Raw genomic sequence first — 21,753 nt, 5'->3', positions numbered from 1 at the left:
CTTTCCCCTAAAAATTTCTATCCTTCACCTTCTTTCCAAAGAATTCACAGCCCACTCTTGAAACCCAGGTTTTAAATTCACATAACTTTGTCTTATCTGCAATTCTCCCACACCTTTCTATTTTCACATTTCCACCGCCCCCTTCCTTTCTGTCACACTTTAGCAGTGGTAATAAATGTTTATCACTATACGTCTGATGCTGCTCCAAAAGAAGACAACCAAGAACATCCTACAAAGGTATGTCCAAAATTATTCCTTCCTTATATTCTTCATGTATCCATGTCTTTAAAACATCAATAATACCCTAAAAAAAATTGAGCAAAATGCAAATGACATCATAAAAGGGGTACTCCTAAAGAAAAATAGCCATAAAAATCAATATTAATTTAGAGGAATAATATGGAAAATTTTCCAGATATAATATCTATAAATATGATTTAATATAATTATGGCTATTATAGCCTGTTTTTGTTTAGGAGATTACTCAAAAAAGGGGTATAAATATTTTAGGGCATCATGGGTGGGTATAGAAGGCAATTATGGTATATATAACTCTACTATACTCACCCATAATGCCCTAAAATATTTATACTCCTTTTTTGAGTAATGTTAGCCAATGTATCAAAATAAAGGAACACTCCTAAACAAAAACAGGCTATAATAGCCGTAATTATATTAATAATGTTTAAGAGGAGTAACATGGGAATTTTCCCAGAAGCTATACTTAACATGATTTAATAATATCTATAAATAAGACAGAAGCAGATTCAAGGAAAGACTTTTCCTTGAATCTGTCTTATACAACTATCCTAAACCTCAACAAATTTGATTGTACGAAACTGCCCCAAATTTGGGAAGCTCTCATCCACCACACTTCAGCCCAACAACTAAGGACTATTTAGGACTTGAGGTCTACTCTCAGTTGATATGCTTCATTATTTAGTGTAGTGACTGCATGCATGTATTTTACTTTTTTTATTCTCTGATTACGACAATATGACTTTGCCAAAATACAGGAAATATTAATTAAATTTATTATAATTAATATAGTAAGCAGTCTATGTTGTAATTTCCTTAAAAGATACCATGGTTATGCTACAAAATAATACTGATATTCTACAAGATATTGGATAAGATTTTGTTTTGTTTCACTCAAGTAACAAATGTAATTATTATTATTATTTTCCTGACCTCAATGGAGTCAATAGACTCATCGCAGGAGGTCAACACAAAGTCTATCATACCACTTCTTAAAATCATCCACAGTCTGCACAATCACCACCTTCTCAGGAAATGCATTCCATGCACCTATGACTTTCCATGCAAAAAACTAACTTCTTACCCTTTTACTCACCATCTCCTTTTTCAACTTCCAGGGATGGTCCCTTGTCCTTGCTCCTTTCCCTTGTTCTATCATATAAAAAATCTCTTAAGTGTTAATACAATAATAACCCTTCAACAGCTTAAATATCTCAATCATATTCCCCTTTGCCTTCTATCCACCAAACTCTGCAGTCCACATGTCCTCAGTCTATCCTCATAATCAACATTGCACAGTCCTGACATATTTTTTGTTAACCGTCTCTACACTCTCTCCAAGATTACTTTATCCCCTTCAAATCCTGGAGACAGATCTGAGCACAGATATTCAGATGTGGTCTGATCAAAGCTTTATACAATGCAACAGCTCACTTTTATTTCCTGTGGTCAATGTTCTCCTCAACACTGTCAAAATTCTCTTAGATGTGTTCACACAACCTATGCAATATGTCCTCGGAACACCAAATCTCTATCCACAATCACCCCAAGATGCCTTGCTTCCTCTACTTCTTCTAGAATAACTCCAAGTGGGTATGAAGCATCCAATCTGTGGATCCCAAAATTTCAAAACCTTACATTTAGTTGAATTAAACTGATACCCCATGCCTTTGCCCTCCTTTCCAGATTATTGAAATAAAGATTATGAATAAAGAATAAAGAAATTATAAAGAATAAAGAAATGAACATAAAGATTGAACAGCACTGGTCCCAGAACTCAACTCAGTGGAACCCCACTTATAATTTTCCTGCTCTCCCCATATACAACTCACTGATGTACATCAGAGAGCTGATCACCAATCCAATCTGCTAACCACATCCAAACCCAAATGATGCAACTTAAAAATCAACTTGTCATGTGACACTGTCAAATGCCTTGGAAAAAATGCAAAAAAATTATAGTGTATGCTTTATCCTCATCTCCTGCTCTTGTTACTCTACTGTAAAAGGTAACGAGATTATTAAAACAAGAATGCTCTACAATAAATCCATGCCTGCTAGGATAAATAATATTACCCCCATCTGCCCAATTCTTTATATGAGTTTCTTACCAAGGTTGACACCTCCATTCTGCTGCCACCACTCTAATGCAGTGGTACTATCTTACCCTCCTTCCACTGCCAGTAACCTACCCTATTGCATAACGTTCATTAAACAACCAAGTTAATGGCATGGTCAGTTCCATATCACATTCCCTTAAAACAAGTGGTGAAATTCCATCTAGTCTCCTGCCTTATTGCCATTTAGCTTAGCCAGTGTTCAGAATACATTCAGTTCTAACACTTCGTCACTCACTATCCTTCTAGGAATAAAGCACCAGGATGGAACATTGATTAAAGTGATCATTAAATAGTTCAACTATGTCATCTACTTTGGTCACCTAATTCCCATCTCCACACAGCAAGATAATTTGCCCACTATCATTGTTCTTCCTATTTGCCACATAGCAAAAAACCTCCTTGGATTAAGTGCCAATCTCCTCTTATATCCTCATTTTTCTGATGATTCATATTTGATAATACTTTTGATTGATTTCCAAAGACAATAATGCATTAATACACAAACAAAATATGAAAATTGTCTGTTATTGTTCAGAATTTAAAAAATAAAAATAAAAAATAAAAATAAAAAAAAGTTTGCATTGTTGAGTATAGAATTCTTATGATATTACAATAAATAAAGTTAGACAAAAATATGTTTGTCAAAATAATTTTGAGTGCTACTGTATTTGCAGGTGCAAAACTTTTGCATTAATTTTTCTTGATATAATTTCTCTGTTAGCTATGATAATCAATTAGTTTCTGTCTCTATTTTCCATGCTATTTTAGAATCACAGAACATATTTATTCTGAATTCATTAAGGAAATAGGAAATGGAATAATACGAAAATTATGGAGGAGTTTTCTTCACAATGTTTCAGATAAGATTTATACCAGAATATGCAAAAAGAGGCAAGGAAAAATTGTGAGAGAAAATAGAGGTTTCTCTCACAAGAAGAGCAAGCAGGATTCATGCCAAATATGGAATGTCTTGATCATAATTTTGATTAAATTATGGGAATAAACAAAGCTACATCTGTCCAGCTTTGGGACTTCAGGCTGAGGTTGTCAGTGGCCAAGCTGAGATTTGGTTAAATCTGAACTTGGCCACTGAATTTTTTGCTGATTCAAATCTCTAATATGAGGTGAGCAAGTATTAAGAGACAAAGAAAGAGTACAAACTAACAGATAAAATTAGGTATTTTGGATATTTACTAAAAATTAATCAAAGAAATTAAATTCTGGTTCACATCAAATATTATTATCAGTTACATGCACCCACCTACATATGATTCCTAGTTCATTTTTTTTCATATTCCTGGTAATTAGTTCAATGCATTTTCACTGATAAAAATATTAAACTAAATGACAGCATTTCAAATGGAGTGAAAATAACTGAAAACTAACTTCTTTAAGATTTTTCTATCCAACAAAAATAATAAATTTCATAAATGTGACTTACCATAATTAAAATAGCCAAGAACCATTCCACAAGTCACAAAGAAAAAATGTTGAAGAGGGGGGTATTTACCATACAAGAAATTGCGATGAAAGAGGGCTAAAGGATAACCTAAAGAAAAAAAAAAAAATTAAATATATATACATACATTGACAAAGAGCTTAAAATGCATCAACCAACCAAACAATTTAAAAAGAAAGATAATTAAATATCTTCCCATTGGCAAGGCTCTGCACTACTTAAATGATGGACTATGCCACAAGCACATATATTTCTGTTTTATTAGTATACTGATTTATGGTATCGCTTACCTGACAGTTGTTTTAAATTAATAAGTGAGTAAGAAGACGAAATCTCCTGTCCCATGTCGGAAAGCTGTATCTTACATAAGTGAATTCTCAATTGGTGCATACAGAAAGCAGATATACTTTTTTCTTAAACACACACACACACACATGTATATATGAGGGTATGCTGAAAGGTTGTGATAATCACCATGAAGGAATTAAGGTAGAACCTCAATTGAAGTTCAACTTTTCAAACCCCCCACTTATATATATGTGTATTCATAATCAAATGCTTATATATATTTACCCAAGCAATGTACAGGATAATATGATTGTACTACTAGTAGAGTTTACATTATTACAAACTTCAGGTCAACAAATTAGTCTATTATCTGTCCAGACTTCAATATTATCAAATCTTATACTTTGGACTAATAAGTCACTTCCTACTGCATCATTCCATCTGGATTTTGATAATCTTCTGGGTCTTTTTCTTATTTTGGTAACCTTCCAATCTATTTAAGTGACCATACCACATAAAAAATGCTCCATTCACACATTACTGATTGCTAACAATGTCATGTATATCTTAATATGCTAGTGTCCAAAAGCTAAGGATGAACTACATTTTTACCAGTATGTGAAAATAGTGACATGTGGACATAAATTTATTGCCAGCATACTAATAAATTAAATTACACAAAAAACGTGTTATAAATTTTGTACAAATTAAATTGCAATATGTTCTTGGCAAAAGTTACAAATTTTCTAATGCTGTAGTTAAGGAATTAACACACAGTGCTTACAGGAAACTGGCCCACTCCTCCTTCAGAGCAACGATAAGGCCTTGTTTGTTTTGTTCATGGAGGGGAATTTTGAGCAGCAATATATCTCTCTATTGCACCCCATACGTGTTCTATGGGATTGAGATCTGGGCAGCATGCTGGCCACTCAATTTGATTAATATCCTCAGTCTCCAGAAGTATCTCCACTGCTCGTGTACAATGTGATGGCGCACTGTCATCCATAAAAATGAATCATTTGCTTATATCACTATGAAACAATCAAACAGAACATTGAAGAACTTCGTTACAATATCGTTCACCCATCATAGTCCCATTTGTCCAGCACTTGTAGCTCAGTGTGTCCATTAAGTATAATGCTTCAGCATACCATGACTTCAGTACCGTCATATCTATCACTTTCAAAAACATTCTTGCAATGAAAAGCAGGCTAAAACGACTCTCATCTGCAAAGAATACAATAGCCCATTGGTGCCTTGTCCAATTTTTATGGATAGAACACTACTGAAAACATGTTCTATGATGAGCTGTGGATAAATGGACACAAACTACAGGCTTCAGGCATATATGTCTACTTGTCGCAGATGTCTTGCCACAGTTTGTCAAGATATCCATGTAACTATGCTTGAATGGAATTAAATAGCAAGTTGATCTGCCATTGTGCATCGATTACACTTTGTTGTTATAACAAAAAAATCTATCTTCAAGTTCTGGTAGAGAGAAGGTGACCTCTTAGCAAACATCTGAAACATATTCCGTTGGTTTGAAATGATGCCCAAAGTCTGGATAACACTATGTGAGATTCCAAACTCTCTGGCAATATCAGTAATTCTGTGGCCTTCTTCAAGCTATCCAATAATTCTTTTCTATGTGAAATTATCTAGATGATGCCTTTGAGAAACTATAAGACATTCAAGTTTGCAACTTTATTCCTTGATGAAAAGAGCTTCCTTCAAACACAATTCATTTAGTGCAGCCTTTTGCTTCTTATCCTGTTGAGTGCTATCACATGACCCAACAATTCAAAAATTTAAATGTATACCCACTTTCTACTTGAAATTGCTAGTTATATATATTGCCACAAGCTGATTCATCTGAATTTGAAGTTGTAATTTTCTTCAGAAATAGTGTTCATCCTTAAGTTTGGGACACCAGTGTATCTTCATTTTTAATGATTCTGCTACTGATGTTCCCACTGCTAATTCATCAAAGAGGCAGCAATATACAATTTTTTTAAAATTTTTATTCGGTGTATCCGGCCTTATTTATTTTAATATTGATCATTCTAAGAATTTTTTGTTTTTATAGTAAAAATTTTGTTTCTTAAAAACGAACTTATGAACCGTGCCTCGGCGGCGGCACCTCCTTCGTAGCGGCGCCCACATGCTCTGCATGCCCACTTCCACCGGCTCTCACTACAAATATAGCTTTCATATTTGAGGTGCTTGGTGAAACATCCAAAAAGATTAGAGAGCAGAAGGAGGGTTGGTGGTGGAATAATAATGTACAAGAAGAAGTGACTGCTAAGAAGAAGGCAAAGCAGAAGTTGGATAAGTCAAGAGCGGAAGAGGACAGAGAGGAGTGCAGAGAGAAAAGGCAAGAAGCCAATAGAGTTGTTGCACAGGTGAAGGCCATGGCATATCAAGATATTTATGATCAATTAGAAAGAAAAGAAGGACAGAGAAAGATTTACCGATTGGCAAAATGTAGAAATAAGGCATCAAAGGACATCTTACATGTGGGACAGATCAAAGATTCTGGAGGAAAGGTATTAAGGAGGGATGTGGATATAAAAAACAGAAGGAGAATATACTTTGAAGGACTTTTGAATGAAGAAAATGCAAGGTCTCACAGAGAAGATAGGGAGTCTTATGAGGGGATGGTGCAGAACATTAGTCGAGTGGAAGTGAAGGAGGCCATAAAGAGGTTGAAGAATAGAAAATTGGTGGGCCCTGGCAGGATCCCAGTGAAGGCATGGAAGGCAATTGGGGAAGAGGGAATTGACCTGCTGTGGGACCTGTTAATAAAAGTTTGTCAACAGGAAAATATACCCAAGGAATGGTGGGAAGGTACTCTTGTCTCCATCTACAAGAGTGAAGGGGATGCACAAGACTGTAAGAATTACAGAGGAATAAAGCTGATGCCCCACATAATGAAAATCCTAGAAAAGGTTCTTGATGTAAGACTGAGGAAAGAGGTGGAGATTGCAAAGGAGCAATTTGGCTTCATGCTTGGTCGATCGACGACAGATGCTGTCTTTGGGTTACGGCAGATGATGGAAAAGTTTCAAGAGAAGCAATGGTAGCTACATCTGGCATGTATTGATCTGGAGAAAGCATATGATAGAGTGCCAAGGCAAGAAGTCTGGAGGTGTCTGAGGGACAAGAAAGTACCAGAGAAATATATCAGGCTGGTGCAGGAGATGTACAGAAATGTGAAGACAAGAGTTCGGACCTGCTTGGGAGAGGCAGAAAGTTTTCCAGTGACAGATGGCTTGCATTAAGGGTCAGCATTAATTCCGTTCCTGTTTAATATTGTGATGGAGGTGGTGAAGGAGGAGGTGAGAGAAGACGTGCCTTGGACTATGTTGTATGCAGATGACATCATGCTGTGTGCAGAATCAGAAGAAGTGGCAGCTAAACTGGAAAGTTGGAGGAAAGTACCGGAAGAGAGAGAGAGAGAGGTATGAGACTGAGCAGAAGTAAGACAGAGTATGTGTGTTCCAAAATGGATGGCAGCCAGGAGACAGATCTGGAAGGAAATGTCATCAAAAAGGGTAAGGACTTTAGACAGGTTCAACAATGAAAGAGGATGGGAGTCTGCGAAGGAAGTGGGATGCAGGATACATGCAGAATGGAGGAACCGGAGAGAGAGAGAGAGATGGCTGGCGTGCTATGCGATAAGAGGGCACCGATCAATCTAAAAGGCAAAATCTACAGGACAGTAGTGAGACCATCTATGACATATGTTATGGAAACTGTGGCCCTGAGGAAAAATAACATCAGCAGGATGGAGGTAGCAGAGATGAGAATGCTTAGGTGGATGTGTGGTGTGACCAGAAAGGATCGTTTGAGAAATGACTATGTAAGGGGAATGGTGAAAGTTACGAACTTAGGAGCAAAGATACAGTAGGCAAAGTTGAGATGGTTTGGTCAAGTGAAGGGAGGATGAGTATGTGGGAAGAAAGGTCATGCAGATTGATGTGCAGGGGAGGAGGAAACGCAGGCAGCCAAAGAAGAGATGGAGGGAGCTGGTAGAAGATAACTTGAGGATGAAGAACTTGGATGTGGTCACAACCCAAGACAGGAGGTTGTGGAGGAGACTCATTACAAACAGCGACCCTACTGAAGTGGGACAAGCCTCTAAAACTTAACAGAGGCACAAGTCAGTGTCAGTGTGCATGAGGAATACAGAATGTATGGCATTAACCTTAGAGTGAACTTTACATAAGCACATGGAATGTGCTTATGTAAAGAGATGGAAAGGTGTAAATTTAATGAATGTCAGAGTAACCCCCCCCAGAGGATCCACAAAAGAACAATCAACAAGGTTAGATTATCTTCTGAAGACTAATCAGGAGAGCTCAATTGAAATGCTCTACAATGGAGTCAAGTAGACAGCTGGAGAAATAATGAGACACAAGGACTGAAGAAAATAAAAAATTACATAGTGAAGTCAAAAATGCCATCAGACAGGACAGGGAAATTTTTATGCTAATAAATGTGAAGAGACACGGTTCCAAACGAAGAGGCACAATAATAAAAGAATATTTTGTTTAGTTTGTGACCTAAAGCCCAAGTTTAAGCCCAAAATTAGTGTCAAAGACAATAATATAGCAATACTAACAGAAGTTACAGGAAGTCAAAAACAGGTAGAAAGAGTACTGTGAGGAACTGTACAGCAGAGAGGATAACGAACATTTGGAGGGGTCCTCTCATCAGGAAAATTTCGATTTGGAACCACATCCACTTAGACATGAGATTGAAAGAGCAATTAAATAGCTTAACAATAATAAAGCCCAAGGCACAGATTGAATTCCAGCAGAGTTAATTAAGGCCACAGAGAATGGAGGGATAACAGTGTTTCATAGATTGATTACAAAAATATGGGAGACAGGATCATAGCCTAGAGACTAGAAGAAGTGATTTTTATACCACTGCACAAAAAGGATGATATGAAGGATTGCAAGAACTACAGAAGTATTAATTTAATTTTTCATATAAGCAAAATTTCATTAAAGATCATTCTAAACAACACCGAGGCAGACATGCCTGTGGAACAAGCTGGTTTTAGTAAAGGCTAGGATCACAGTAGGAATGGATGCAAGTTTTTGGGTGTGTGGAATGAGTTTGAGGGAAGATTAGATTTGTAAAAGAGGAGTGGTCTACACTTGAATGCATTTGCAACAGGAGTCTTGAAAAATTATTAATTAATATGAGACGTAACACAGTCGGGAAAACCGAATTCTGATTAGAGGAATAGTGACAATCTGTGTGTAAGAGTGACAATGTTCAGTAACTGTATTAATGATGAGAATGGTTATTATTACAGAAATTATTATGAAGAGAGAGAATTATTCTGTGTTTGTTTGGTTTGTACCTATCAAGCATGTGTAAAGATGACTGCATACATAAGGAACTAGATAAGAACAGAGATCTGCAAGTCGTTGAACTGTGTCATGCAGATCACAGATAAGGATATATATACAAAAGAACAGACAGGTAACATTAGGTCTGTACACGAATGCTAGGAGTATCAGAAACAAAGGAGTAAATGTTGTTTCCTTGGGTAATATATTGGGACCTCATATTGTAGGCATCATGGCTACCAGAAGCCAATACTAACTGGTACCGAGTGCAAAGGATACAGTAATTTTAAGAAGGATAGGAGAGGATGTGAGTGTTGTTAATATCAGTACTGCAATACTAGTAAGTTTTTTATGTGAGAGTGAGTTTGAAGCCATCTGGTGTGAGGCAGAGTCTAACGAAATTAAATATATAGTGGGGTGTTGTTACAGACCTGGTGGATTGGTTGATAGTGATGAAGAAATGCATCACCAAATAAATACAATGGGTGCAAAAAGGGTAATCATAATGGGGACTTTAATGATCTGAACATTAATTATTTGTATCTGTGAAATCACCTAAAAGAATGAAACTGAATTTACTGAGATGTTGTGAGACAACTTCCTCAGGCAGCATGTGACAGAAGGAACTGGTGGTAAAGCATGCTGGATCTGATTACAGTGTCGGGGGGTTCGTTTAGAGACGTAACGATTTTGCCTCCAGTTAGCGACTGTGATAATGTGTTATTCACATGAAAAATGGCTAAGTTTATGAATATTCCATTCATTTTTATATACACTCGGGTCTCTTTTTATGTGGATTTGAAGTTATGCAGTGCACGCCCACAGATACGAGACCTTTTGACACTTCTGCACGTCAACAGAAGGAGAATCCATTCCGATAATAGGGTAATCCAGCGTTTCCCAAACTTTTCCTACAACGGAAACGCTTCACAAATCCTGAAATTTTCATGTAACACCTTGGTTATTTTGTAATGTATTCATTAATAATTAATTGTTAATTTAGCTGATTTTTTATAATTAATTAATAATTGATCATTAATTATCAATTAATTAAATTTGGCCTAATGGAGAAAAAAAGCACCAAAGAAAAGAAATTTCTTTGGAAATGAAAATTGAAATTTTAGATCGCTTAGCAAAAGGAGAGGGATCTATGGTGATTGGTAAACATTTTAATTTAGGTAAAGTCGCAATAAGAAAATCTGTCATTTCTGGCACAAAACTAAGTGCCAAATTGTCATCGTACTCAAGAGATGCTTTATTAGAAAACACGGAACGAGCGCTCATAATTTGGATTGAAGAATTAACTCAAAAAAGAATTCCTATAAGTGATTATTTAATTAAACAAAAAGCTCTTCGGTTTTTATGAACAGATGAAGCAACTAGAGCCATCTACTTCCGCTTCCCAGGGGCTGATAAAGAATTTTGAGTTAGCAAAGGATGGTAAACTGGGTTTTCATAAAGGAATGCACTTCATAATGTGAAGATTACAGGAGAGGTTGCAGCAGCAGCAGATGAAGAAGCAGCCAAAAATTTTCAAGAGAAGTTAGCCAAAATTATTGAAGATGGTGGATATTGTCCCAATCAAGTGTTTAACCCTGATGAAACAGGATTGTTTTGGAAGAAAATGCCTAGCTTGACTAGGCATTTTCTTCCAAACTTTCCTCAGACTTTGTGATGCAAAGTCCGAGGACAAAAGCAAGTGGGTTTAAAGCAAGAAAAGATCGAGTAACGTTGTTACTTTGTAGCAATGCATCAGGAGATTGAATGTTGAAAACCCCTCCTAGTAAATCGATTTCTAGGAGGGGTTTACATTGGATGGCTAATACAAAGGCCTGGGTAACAACAGCTGTATTTATTGAATGGTTCAATAATTGCTTTGTACCAGAAGTGGAAACATACATGAAGCAAAAAGCACTCGATTTTAAAGTTTTATTAATTGTTGACAATGCACCAAGTCATCCGCATTTAGAACATCCAAATGTGCAGGTAGTGTTTTTTCCACCAAATACAACAAGCATTATCCAGCCATTAGATCAAGGCATAATTGCTACTTTTTAAAAATATTACGTTAAGCATACTTTTAAATTTATATTGGATAAACTAGAAAATGAATCATTAACAGTAACTGACGTTTGGAAAAAATTTTCTATTTTGGACTGCTTAAATCATGTTGCATCTGCTATCGCTGAACTAAAACCACAAATTTTAAATGCTTGCTGGAAAGTAGCTTGGCCTGGATGTATTGCAAACAGTGCAACCATGCAAACATCTACATTATCAGATGAAATCATTACACTGGCACATGGAGAAGGTTTTGATACATTTAGCCAGAACGATGTAGACAAATTGTTTGTGGATAATGCCTTAAGTGACGATGATATTATTGGATATCGATTAACTTTAGATATCATCGAAGATCCAGAAAACGATAGTGAAGCGGAAGAAAAACCTGTCCCCCTCACTGCATATATAATTCGTGAAGGTCTTGAACCGTGCAATAAATTGGAAAATCATTTTCTTGTTAATGGCACAAATTCTGAATGAGCCTTTAAATTCCAATGTGAGCTGAAGAACTGTATATCTGGATATCGCAAGCTGTATAAAAAATTAGTGAAATCATCCTCGCAAAGCTTAATCACTGATTACATTGTCAGAAGAAAAAAATCAGCACAGAACGAGGGCGAAGCTAATTCTGTTTGTGAAGAACCATTGTCATACAGATCTGATGCGTTGACTATCTCTTCTGGTGATGAAAGTGATTTTGCAAACTTTGCCGAATATTGTCTAATAGCGATGATAATTCTGATGACAAAATGTTAAAAAAAAAAAAAAATTTACTTTTCAATAAAATTAAATGAATAAAGCTTTAAAACAAACTTAGGCATTCTTATTTTCCTGAATTTTCATAAACTTTTAGGTTTATTTTAATTCAATGCTTCGGTTTTATGTGGTTTTAGAAAATTATGGAACGTATCCCTGATTTTTCAACATAAGTTTAGGCCTTTTTTATGAGATTTTTTATATGCGGTTTTCTGTGGAACGTTATCTACCGCATATAAAGAGACCCGACTGTATATAAAAAGAAATAATGAATTTGAAAGATTAACTCTACTGAATGCAGATGGCATGCAGCTGACTGATTCAAAAGCGATTGTTCAACTAATGAGCAGCGATTTTGATAAAAGCTATCAACCTGGTATATGCAACATTGAACTCACTGCTACCTCTTTATCATATGAGGAAACTTGTGTATCAGAAGGAAGTATTACAGCTGCTGCACAAACTGAATTAGAATTCTGCAATAGGAATTGATGGAATATCAGCACAGATGCTAAAAGAGTGTTCAGCTGAACTAGCTATTCCTTTGACCATGCAATATAATCTGAGACTCGGAACAGGGAAGATTACACAGGAGTAGAAAGAATGTATGATAATCCCATTGCATAAGGGTGGTGCAATGACCGATGTATCCAACTACTGACCAAGCAGTATCTCAGGAGTGGTGGTGAAGATTTTGGAAAAGTTCGTTAGGGCTTGCATTCAGAAATGGATTGACAGAGAATCTCTACTTTGAAATGAACAGCATGGGTTTATTAAGAGAAGGTCATGTTTTAGCAACTTGCTCACATTCTATAATAATGCTACCATTGAGCTAGACAAGGGAAATTAATTCACCATGATACTTTTTGGATTTTGCTAAGGCTTTTAACAGAATACATCATGGAAGATTGTTTCATAAACTGAGTTTGGATTATAAAATATTAGCATGGATAAAAGGATGGCTGGCTGACATATCAAAAAGTGGTATACAGAGAATGTGAATCTGCAAGATTCAAGGTGATTAGTGGTGTGCCTCAAGAATCAGTCCTTGTCCATTGTTATTCAATCTGTACATTAATGACATTGGAAAGGATTTGACATGCGACATACAGCTATTTGCTGATGATGCAAAGATAGGTAAGGTAATCAAGGGTGCTGTTGATATGCAGTACTTGCAGAATAATTTGAATAGGCTGAATTGTGGGCATGCAAAAATTGCTGTCATTTCTATGTTAATAAATGTAAGGTCATGCACTTTGGTGTGATTGGATATACAATGTCATATTATATTGGTGGGATTATGATAGAAGAAACTGATCAGACTAGGGATCTTGAAGTTTTAGTAGAAAGTTGAAGTTCAAGGGTCATATAGCAAAAATTGTAAATAAAACTCAGAGAATAATGGCAATGGAAACAAACCTTGACATATAAAGATAAGAAAGTCATTTTGCCTCTTTATAAGACCTCACATGGACTATTGCACACAGGACTGGTCTCCTGTTTTCCGTTGTGATTCTGATAAAGTAGAGGGGAGTGTGTTGAAAACGATATCAGTATTATGGAATACTGATTATGGAGAATTTGTAGACTGCAGACACTAACAAACAGGAGAAAGAGGAGTGATATGATTGAGCCTTACAAACTTCTGAAATGGTTGTACAGAATTTCGGTAGATGGAATTTTTCATTTTATGGAGGGTGTAGAAAGGACACAATGTCACCCATGAAGTTGAAAATTAATGCTGTCAAGAAGAGGGTGAGGGCTAGATTTTTCTCTCATAGAGTAGTGCATGAGTGGAATGGATTGCCATTGGATATTATGTGTGCAAGTAGCATGAATGAATTCAAGAACAGGTATGATAGCTGGTGAATAGTATGGCCTCTCTCGATGAGTTCTTGACTCCCAGGAGGTCCCTCTTAATTATAATAATATTAGAGATCAGATCCTTTCATAGGCTACTTAAAAGCTTTCGACTGTGCTCAGCATATGAAAATTGCAGGAGATAATGAAAATAATGCATTTTTCTCAACACACTATCAGGTTAGTAGCTAACTTGTACATGAGCAAGAAGCCACAGTAGGAACAGGTGTCGGATTAACTGATTAGCTTCAGGTCAGCAAGGGAGTTAGGCAATGTTCCCTACTTTCTCCTCACCTTTTTAGTATCTATGCTGTGGCCATCATATGTCTAGCAGTAGATGATTTTAACACAGAAATTAGTATAGGTAGCAAACTGATCAGTAATCTGAGGTATGCTGATGATACAGTACTCCTTTGTACTGACAAGAAAGAACTAGGATGAATCCTTGACAAAGCTAATGAGATCAATAAAAACAGAGGAATTCAACTCAATCCTAGCAAAAACAAAGATTATAGCGCTCAAAGGAAATATATAAGGGAAGCTCCTGAGAAACAAGTGTACCTTGATAGAGGAAGAAATGAGGGTCAGAAAGTTCGAGTACCTGGAATCCAGATATATTTCTACAGGAACAAAGTTCAGGTTTTTGGATGCAGTTGTTTTTTCAACAGTGACTTATGGATGAGACTTGGAACCTAAAGAAGTCTGAGGAAAATAATAGCTGCTTTTCAGATGTGGCATTATGGAAAGCTGTTGAGAATATTATATACTAAAACGCAGTCAAATATGTGGATGCTAGAAAGGATTGGCAGAACTTTAGGGCTCCTTAAAGATACTGACAGAAGAAAGTGAAATAGTTTTGACACATTGAAGTGATGGAAGTATGACGTCTCAAAACAGTAAAAGAAGATAAATTTGTTTGAAAAAGAGGAAGGGGTAGAGTCTCAATGAGATGGATGTGTGTCTGGATGATTGATCTTCAGAGTTGAAGCCTCCAGAAAAGTATACAAGGGGACCATCTGGTGAGGCACATTATCAAGGAACAGAGTGACCATAAGTCGTCTGATGATGTCCAATGATTAGATAATGGGATCATATCATCTCTCCTCCTTCTATTTAACAAAGTCCGCATAACCTCAGTCTCTCCACATAGTTAATACTGTACAGTCAGATATTTTTTGATATCTGCCTTTGAACCCTCTTCAAGGTTAATTTATCCCCTTCAAATCCCAGTGACCAATCTGACCACATGCAATTGGATTCTTGTCAACAAAGATTTTAATACCTCTAAGTAGTGATAGCCAAAGTCCTTGTTAAATGAATTCATTATGGATTATGTTATCTCCTTGTGAGAGAAGAATCATTTTGATATTTATCATTTCTGGAAAGAAATTTATTTATTTTTCATAATAAATTTAGTTTAATCCTTTGTCCAAGTGTAAGCTAACAAAGTTTGCACCTGAAGTATCTTCAGGACTGAGGCAATCACGATAAAAGAAGTCTGACAGGACTTCTTTTGCCATGCAATTATACATGTCCTTACAGACACGTATAATGCTATACATTAAGGGAATGGCCACTACCCAGACCCAGAGGTGCTGATACTAAGGTGGAAGCAATGGAGAAGTCATATTTACCTATACGAGTTGCCAAAAGTGTTTCACCTTATTATTAAATTACTCTGGATTTAGAGAAAGATGTTTGAAGTTTTTTCCACTTGGTTAGACTATAATAAATTTAGTTTAATCCTTTATCCAAGTGTAAGCAAAGAAAGTTTGCACCTGAAGTATCTTCAGGACTGAGGCGACTTGTGGTAAAGGTGGCCCAAGCTCTCATCACTCCTTGTCTTAGTACCTCCCATAATGCAAAGCACATCTCCTTGCAGACAAGTATAATACTATGCATCAAGGGAAGGGCCACTACCCAGACCGGTTTCAACCTTTATTGAAGTCTTGTCAGTGGGAGCCAGACCCAGAGGTGGTGATACCAAGGTGGAAGCAATGGAGAAGTCATATTTATCTATACGAGTTGCCAAAAGGTGTTTCACCTTATTATTAAATTACTCGGGATTTAGAGAAAGATGTTGGAAGTTTTTTCCACTTGGTTAGACTATAATAAATTTAGTTTAATCCTTTATCCAAGTGTAAGCAAACAAAGTTTGCACCTGAAGTATCTTCAGGACTGAGGCAACCGTGGTAAAAGAAGTCTGTCAGGACTTCTTTTGCCATGCAATTATACATGTCCTTGCAGACACGTATAATGCTATGTATTAAGGGATGGGCAACTACCCAGACCGGTTTCAACCTTTATTGAGGTCTCATCAGTGGGAGCCAGACCCAGAGGTGGTGATACCAAGGTGGAAGCAATGGAGAAGTCATATTTACCTATATGAGTTGCCAAAAGGTGTTTCACCTTATTATTAAATTACTCTGGATTTAGAGAAAGATGTTGGAATTTTTTCCACTTGGTTAGACTATAATAAATTTAGTTTAATCCTTTATCCAAGTGTAAGCAAAGAAAGTTTGCACCTGAAGTATCTTCAGGACTGAGGCGACTCGTGGTAAAGGTGGCCCAAGCTCTCATCACTCCTTGTCTTAGTATCTCTCATAATGCAAAGCACATATCCTTGCAGACAAGTATAATACTATGCATCAAGGGAAGGGCCACTACCCAGACCGGTTTCAACCTTTATTGAGGTCAGTCCTGAAGATATTTCAGGCGCAAACTTTGTTTTCTTACACTTGGATAAAGGATTAAACTAAATTTATTATAGTCTAACCAAGTGGAAAGAAACTTCCAAAAAATTTATTTGTCATCTTTTGATCTCAGGATCACACTGGGAGTATTAACTCTCATCTCTCCAGTAACAATGCTGTTTACTAAACTAAGTTCCCTATTAGTTGTTTGAATAAGATCTTTTCAAGCAACACCAATCCTCATCATGCCTCTCGTGGACCAAGCTCTCATCACTCCTTGTTTTAGTATCTCCCATAATGCAAAGCACATCTCTTTGCAGACATGTATAATACTATGCATTAAGGGAAGGGCCACTACCCAGACCGGTTTCAACCTTTATTGAGGTCAGTCCTGAAGATACTTCAGGTGCAAACTTGCAAATACTGTCAAAGAAACTGCATGGAAATTTTTCTTTTTCCCAAATCTATGATAATCAGTGACCTTGATTCATCATACATTAATGAACTACTTGCTAGCATTATCACCCAGTTGGTGGACAAAGTGCACAGTTAGATGTTAATCAGTGCTAGAAACTTGATATCTAACTGTGCACTTTGTCTGCCAACTGGGTGCTGCATCATTTTCAGTAGTCTACTTTGAGAATCATCTCCTACATATATATCCTCTGTCCTTTTTTTTTTTTTGAGGCATTAAAATCTTCAAAATGTTTGAGTTAAGGTGAACTGGTCTTGTTGGCATGACCACCAAGCTCACACTTCCATGCTTCTTGTGCTCTCTCCTAGAGAAATACTAAGATCACACTTTTTTTTTTAATTCAGTCTAAATGCTTCCTTTGTTTCTTTTTTTCTTGTCACATTAAGAAGTCATCAACACTGTTTTTGATTTCTCTACTTTCAAGCAAAGTTTTGCATATAAATAATTACTACAGTTATCATTTAAAAAAGAAGAGGCAAGTTTCAGGAGAAACTGTTCATGCTTCTGCTCCAAAGACCTGGATGATTTCATATCTATATAAACATAGAGAGAGAGAGAGAGAGAGAGAGCCCATTTTGACATATGGACTCATATTAGTTGACATTACTCTAATTCACAAAGTGGATAGTTAAGTAGTTTCTGCTGCTCATTCAGAAGATGATTACTCTCATCCCAGTGTCAAACAAAATTATTAGGTTATTGGTTTCAATATAGTAATAATGTTCTTGGAACAGACAGTATCTCATTTTCTGTTTAAGGCTCCAAGCAACAGCCGATTGTCTGTCTGTGGAGATGTCTTGCATACTGAAGATACAAGTTATAAGTCACTGAACTTGATGCTGTGATAAAGTAGTAGTTTCAGCTTTTTTTCACGTGCAGATCATCTGCATAAGTGGGGGGGGGGGGAAAGCTACGAGTATGACTAGCAATTCCCCGATAAGAATAGATCTTTTTTTTTTTTTTTTTTAAATTTACAAAGCATATAAAGTGTGCATACAAAAAAAGGAATTCATATTTGGTCACAGGACAGTACTTTTCTTACAATTCTAATTTGAATTTGTTCAACATGGCAAAAGTGGTAATGATGCTACACTACTTTCTTTTACCATATGTCAGAATCAAGTGCAGCTTTACTCAGCTAGGATAGGTCCCAGTAAAATGTTTGTTATGATAGTAAAGGATCCCCTTATGAGGCTGCCTTACTGTAGATTTTTAGAGCAATGTGTTATAAACGTTATTTACATAAAGAGAATGTAAGTAACACCAAGCATGCATTACAAAATTGTAAAGAAAAGTAAAAGTAGTTCCACCACTAGTACTTAGAAATCCTCTTCAGATATAATTTTATGGCCATTTGACATGCATATTTTATTATGTCAATATGCTGGACATGATTTTGAAATTCTAAGGTGGCAAGTAATGTGGAATAATGGAAATGTCCCCTAAGATTCTTACATCCTATCAGACCATGCAGAAAAGAGGAGTTTCTCAGTGATAGTGTCTTACTACAGTGCTGTGGAAGAGGGATGTTCTGTGAGGATCTTAGGAAATGAGACCAACTTCAGTGTGCTGCAGTTTTTCCAACTTTGAAAAGCATCTGTAAAAAACTGTTAAATGTATTGGCATATGAGTTACTTTCATTCTTAAAAATGCAAAGAGAAACTTCATGACAAAATATATACTCGGTTGACACATTTATGTGCCCTTTTGTGGCACTTGAGAAAGGTTGGCATTCTGAATTACAACTGAAGAAACCAAGGTTATGAGGCCAGTATAATGATTGTTAACTACATGAATTCTGGAGGTGTGCTGTTTTGCAGGACAAACAAAAAAAAAGATTTTTTCAAATTAATTCTCCCACACTGCCTACCCTCCCCCCTTCAACACCATAACAGCAGAAGTATGCATCGCAGAAAGAAGACAGGCAACAACATCCAAGAAAAGGTATGCGAATTTTCTTCTATTATTCTACATATATTTGTCTCTAAAATACATCTGCAATGCCCTAAGAATTCTTGAGTAAAAAGCCAATGACATTAAAAAATGGGTCACTCCTAAATGAAAGCAGACAAATAGCCATAAAAATAACAGTCGTTATAAAAGATTCTTGTATCCTGGACAGGGATTTGAACCCAGAGAAAGGCATGGCATGGATATGAAAGCTAGTTTGTTTTATTCCATGTCAATCAACAGGCCACCAATTATATTTGTTTGATACACAGAGGAAAAATCTATAAAGTCTTATACCGAGAAGCTATCTGATTGATGATTGCTCCTATTACTCAAATGGATGCAAACCCTCATACAAATTTGTAAAGTTGTCTGCAGCCAATCTTAGCACTTGGATAGAGCACTGAATCCACATATTCAGTTCTTGTTCGCATAAGAGTATGCATTTCCTAGATAAATTCCTAAATTTTGTTATCCTCAGCAGACCATGCATAGGAATGTCAGCTCAGCATTTTCAGTTTGCGAACTATGTTCATTTCCTTATATGCTTAATAAAAGCATAACAGAAATATTAAGTGGTTACTACATTTGGGGAGGGGGGGTATAGCTGGTCTGCCCTATTTCTGGGGAGTTTCAAATACAGAAATCTGGTCCTCCAGGTTGGGGATTGGGCAATAGGCTGACAGCCCACTATACTGGAAAACTACTATTTGTTAAGGAATCAGGAAAGAAAACACCTGAAACTGGAGAGACCGAATAGGAACAACTCAAGAAACAACTACTGGATTACATCAATACAAATTAAAATTAGTGGCAGTACAAGAAACAATTATGATGGATTGGAACAGAATTCCAAAATTTTGGAAACATATACAATTTATATGCAAGGCTATTCATTTTTCTCAAGTGGAGAATCAGGGAAATGGGAACTTTGAATTTGAATTTTATAGTAGCTAGAGATATTAAAGAGAATGTTTTTGATTTTAGACCTGTGAATAAAAGGTTATGGGCAATAAGAATCTCAACTTTTTTTTTTTTTTTTTTCATTATGGATTATAAATGCTCATGCACCAACAGAAAAGAAGGAAAATATTGAAAATCACGATTTTTTTCTTCAAAACAGAGAGGTTGTGTGATTCAACATCATTTAACGATTTCTTCTTACTATCATGAATTTAAGGTGAAGTGGCCAGTTTGGGTCTCATGCGATCACTTTCTTCATCTTCCAATTCGTCCTTTTCCATTTATTTTATATCTATCTAGTAATTTTAGCAGTCTGCTATTGTCTATTCAAAGTAGATATTCCAGCCATTTTTGTTTATATTTACTTATATAGTGGATAAATGGTTTTATATTTCATCATCATCAAATTCCTGCCATGTACCCTCAAGGGGTGTACAGGATATGACAGTACTACATGAAAAAATTACATCATTACTAATTTTTATACATCATTACTAATATCATTACTAATTCATAAATATTAATTTTAATATTTATGAATTGCAAAATTTCTTCATTTGTTTGATGGTCCTGTCTGGTATATCCAGCTGTTTTTTTTTTTGAGAAATTTAATTTCTGCTGTTTGAATCCCTTTTTCATTCTTCTTAATATAAATCAAATGATATAAAAATTATTATTGGGATTTCAATGCTAAGGTTGGACAGGATGACATTTATAATTATTATTATTATTCAGGCCTCCATGGAGTCAAAAGACTCATCGTGGGAGGTCCACCCTAAAAAACACAAAGCCTATCATACCACTCCCTAAACTCATTGACCGTTCTTGCTCTCACCACTCCATCAGGCAATACATTCCATGATTAAACCACCTTCCATGCAAAGAAACCACTCTTCACCCCTTTCCTTTCGTAACTTCCAGGGATGGCCTCTTATCACTCCCTGCTGTTCAACCAAGTGAAAGAACTCCCCAGTGTCAACCCTGTAACCACCTCTCAACAGTTTAAAAGTCTCAATCATATCACCTCTCCTTCTTCTATCCACCAAACTCTGCAGTCCACATTCCCTCAGCCGATCCTCATAACTATCATTGTACAATCCTGAAACCATCTTTGTTATCCGCCTTTGTACCCTTTCCGCGGTTAATTTATCCCCTTCAAATCCTGGGGACCAAATCTGAGAACAATAGTCCAAGTGTGGTCTGATCAGGGTCTTATACAACAGAATGATAACTGTTTTATCTCTGCAGGTCAGTGTCCTTCTCATTATTGCAGCAATCCTCTGTGTTACCTTCGCCACCTTTGCAATATGTCCCCTAAATTTCAGGTTTCTATCAATCATCAATCCCAGTCCCCATCAATAGGAGTGTTGGTAGCTTGCTCCACCTTTGCAAGGAGTGCCCTGGTGTCGTACCACTTTACCCCAGTCCTGAAGATACTTTCAGGCGCAAACTTTGTTTGTTCACACTTGGATAAAGGATTAAACTAAATTTATTATAC

At 36.3% G+C, this 21,753-nt stretch overlaps 1 protein-coding gene across 1 annotated transcript in view; it reads right to left on the bottom strand.

Moving 5' to 3' along the window:
- The window catches only part of nes (lysophosphatidylcholine acyltransferase 3 protein nessy), a 389,051-nt gene that overhangs the window by 340,032 nt on the left and 27,266 nt on the right, over positions 1–21,753 (bottom strand). Inside the window, exon 2 of the mRNA XM_090408067.1 lies at positions 3,820–3,927. Coding sequence (XP_090264193.1) covers positions 3,820–3,927 — 108 coding nt within the window. The remainder of the gene's footprint in view (positions 1–3,819; positions 3,928–21,753) is intronic.

Source organism: Typopeltis vanoorti, chromosome 18, assembly GCF_054136105.1.
Source record: "Typopeltis vanoorti isolate ZY-2024b chromosome 18, IOZ_Tvanoo_1.0, whole genome shotgun sequence".
Classification (NCBI taxonomy): domain Eukaryota; kingdom Metazoa; phylum Arthropoda; class Arachnida; order Uropygi; family Thelyphonidae; genus Typopeltis; species Typopeltis vanoorti.
This window is presented reverse-complemented; position numbering and strand designations above follow the sequence as displayed.